The 2,697-nt window shown below is 46.6% G+C and overlaps 1 protein-coding gene across 4 annotated transcripts in view; it reads left to right on the top strand.

Moving 5' to 3' along the window:
* BIN2 (bridging integrator 2) overlaps positions 1 to 1,577 on the top strand; it is a 42,702-nt gene extending 41,125 nt beyond the window's left edge. For all 4 annotated transcript variants that reach the window (XM_017861554.1, XM_017861551.1, XM_017861553.1 and 1 more), the window contains one exon: positions 1,087 to 1,577. In XM_017861554.1, coding sequence (XP_017717043.1) covers positions 1,087 to 1,116 — 30 coding nt within the window. In that variant the 3' untranslated portion in view covers positions 1,117 to 1,577. The remainder of the gene's footprint in view (positions 1 to 1,086) is intronic.
* Positions 1,578 to 2,697: the final 1,120 nt, after the last annotated feature.

A 2,697-nucleotide genomic window follows, 5' to 3' on the forward strand; every position in this document is an offset into this window, starting at 1 on the left:
ACAGAGTGAGACACCGTCTCAGAAAAAAAAAGAACAAAAATTATTTATTTATTTATTTATTTATTTATTTATTTATTTTTGGGGGGATAGAGTCTCGCTCTGTTGCCCAGGCTAGAGTGCAGTCGTGCGATCTCGGTTCACTGCAAGCTCCGCCTCCCGGGTTCACGCCATTCTCCTGCCTCAGCCTCCCGAGTAGCTGGTACTACAGGCGCCCGCCACCACGCCCAGCTAATTTTTTGTATTTTTAGTAGAGATAGGGTTTCACCATGTTAGCCAGGATGCTCTCGATCTCCTGACCTCATGAACCACCCACCTTGGCCTCCCAAAGTGCTGGGATTACAGGCGTGAGCCACCGTGCCCGGCCCAAAATTTTTTTAAATAAATTAGCCAGGCATGGTTGTGTGCGCCTGTAGTCCTGGCTACTCAGAGGCTGAGGTGAGATCACTTGAGCCCTGGAGTTCAAGGCTACATACTGTTAGCTGTGATTGTGCCACTGCACTCCAGCCTGGGAGCAAGACTATGTCTCGAAAAGAAAAAAAAAGGAAATTCTCCTGTGAAACATCTTAAAGAGATTGTGAATGATGTAATGAACAATGTCTGCAACAAGTCCTTGCGGCCGGGCGCGGTGGCTCAAGCCTGTAATCCCAGCACTTTGGGAGGCCGAGGCGGGCGGATCACGAGGTCAGGAGATCGAGACCATCCTGGCTAACACGGTGAAACCCCGTCTCTACTAAAAAAATACAAAAAACTAGCCGGGCGAGGTGGCGGGCGCCTGTAGTCCCAGCTACTCGGGAGGCTGAGGCAGGAGAATGGCGTAAACCCGGGAGGCGGAGTGTGCAGTGAGCTGAGATCTGGCCACTGCACTCCAGCCTGGGTGACAGAGCGAGACTCCTTCTCAAAAAAAAAAAAAAAAAAAAAAAAATCCTTGCAATAATCCCAACAACCAGTTTCACATTGCCTCCCTCAAGAGAGGCCAGTGGCATTACATGAAGTATAATTCAGTAGAAGCAGATTGAGTTTAACCCCTCCATAAGTGGTTGGTGGGAAGGCAGGTCAACACCTAACACAATCATGTTTACTTTCCAGGTGTCTACAAGTGAAAATCCACAACTCTAAAGAGAAACTGCCAAGACTCCCCCTGCCCCACACCTCCCCAGAGAAGCTCTTCAACCAGAGGGTATAGGTCAGAGGGATATAAGAGCCAGCATCTATTCCTGGGTTCTCAGTGGGAATGCTGGTGCTGTCTAAAGACCTGGCATTAATCAAGGTGGAGGAGCAGCCTTGTGGGAGGGATGGAGGGAGGCAGGCTGGGGAGAAGAGAACATTAGATTCAGGAAATATTTAATTCTGGTTTTAGCATTATTAGAATAAGACTTTATACATTAACTAAAGTGGAGCTTTAATCACTATAAAAACCAAAAGTATCTATAGACACAGACACCTGTCTACACAGAGACATAACCACACATACTCAGAGGATAGTGAACAAATCTGTCTTTGACTTATGACCCATTTTCCAAGACTTAAAGCCAGAAGAACACATTTTCAGATTGTTAAATAAAGTCTGATTCTGACTATCTGTGGATTGTTTATTTGACACAGGGCATTGTTCCAGCCCAGCACACCGTTTTCCACTTAGGTACGGTTATTGATTCTGCCCCACGTTCAGAAAGCTTTAGTCACATCCCTGACCCCCAGCTCACCCTAACTCCTGACTGTAATTGTTTTATGATACCAAGGGCCACAGTCTCTTCTCCTTAATCCAGCATGTACTTCCTACTTTGGTTGATAAGCAGATATACTTGGAAAGGGGTAATAACATTTTAGAGCTAGATCTAGTGTTTACAATTTAGTACTTGATATGAGTAAGGGTCTGAGCACAAGAGAGGAAGATATGAAACTGAAAGGATACAAAGTATAATAATAACAATCATATCCACTGGGTGCGGTGGCTCATGCCTGTAATCCCAACACTTTGGGAGGTTGAGGCGGGTGGATCCCCTGAGGTCGGGAGTCCAGACCAGCCTGACCAACATGGAGAAACCCCGTCTCTACTAAAAAATACAAAATTAGCTGGGTGTGGTGGTGCATGCCTGTAATCCCAGCAACTTGGAAGGCTGAGGCGGGAGAATCATTTGAACCCAGGAGGCGGAGGTTGCAGTGAGCCAAGATCACGCCATTGCACTCCAGCCTGGGCAACAAGAACGAAACTCTGTCTCAAAAAAAAAAAAAAAAAAAAAAAATCATATCCTGGAAATGGCATGAAATTTGGAGTCAGAAGTCCTGGATTCCTTTGGGAGGCCAACGGGGGAAGACTGCTTGAGCCCAGGAGTTGGAGACTAACCTGGGGCAAGATGGTAAGACCTCCATCTCTTATTTTTAAAAAAAATTCTAAAGGGCTGGGTATGGTGGCTCACACCTTTAATCCCAGCACTTTGGGAGGCTGAGGCGGGAGGATAACTTGAGCCCAGGAGTTTGACACCAGCCTGGGCAACATAGACTCCCATCTCTACAAAAAATTTAAAAACTAGGCCAGGCACGGTAGAGCGCACCTATACTCCCAGCCACTTAGGAGGCTGAGGAGGGAGGGTCACTCCAGCCTGGGAGGTTGAGTGTGCAAGGAGCAACAATCACACAACTGCATGCCAACCTGAGTGACAGAGGGAGACCCTGTCTTAAAAAAAAAAAAAAAAAAAA

The sequence above is a fragment of the Rhinopithecus bieti genome, unplaced genomic scaffold, assembly GCF_001698545.2.
Source record: "Rhinopithecus bieti isolate Rb0 unplaced genomic scaffold, ASM169854v2 scaffold_56806, whole genome shotgun sequence".
Taxonomy (NCBI): domain Eukaryota; kingdom Metazoa; phylum Chordata; class Mammalia; order Primates; family Cercopithecidae; genus Rhinopithecus; species Rhinopithecus bieti.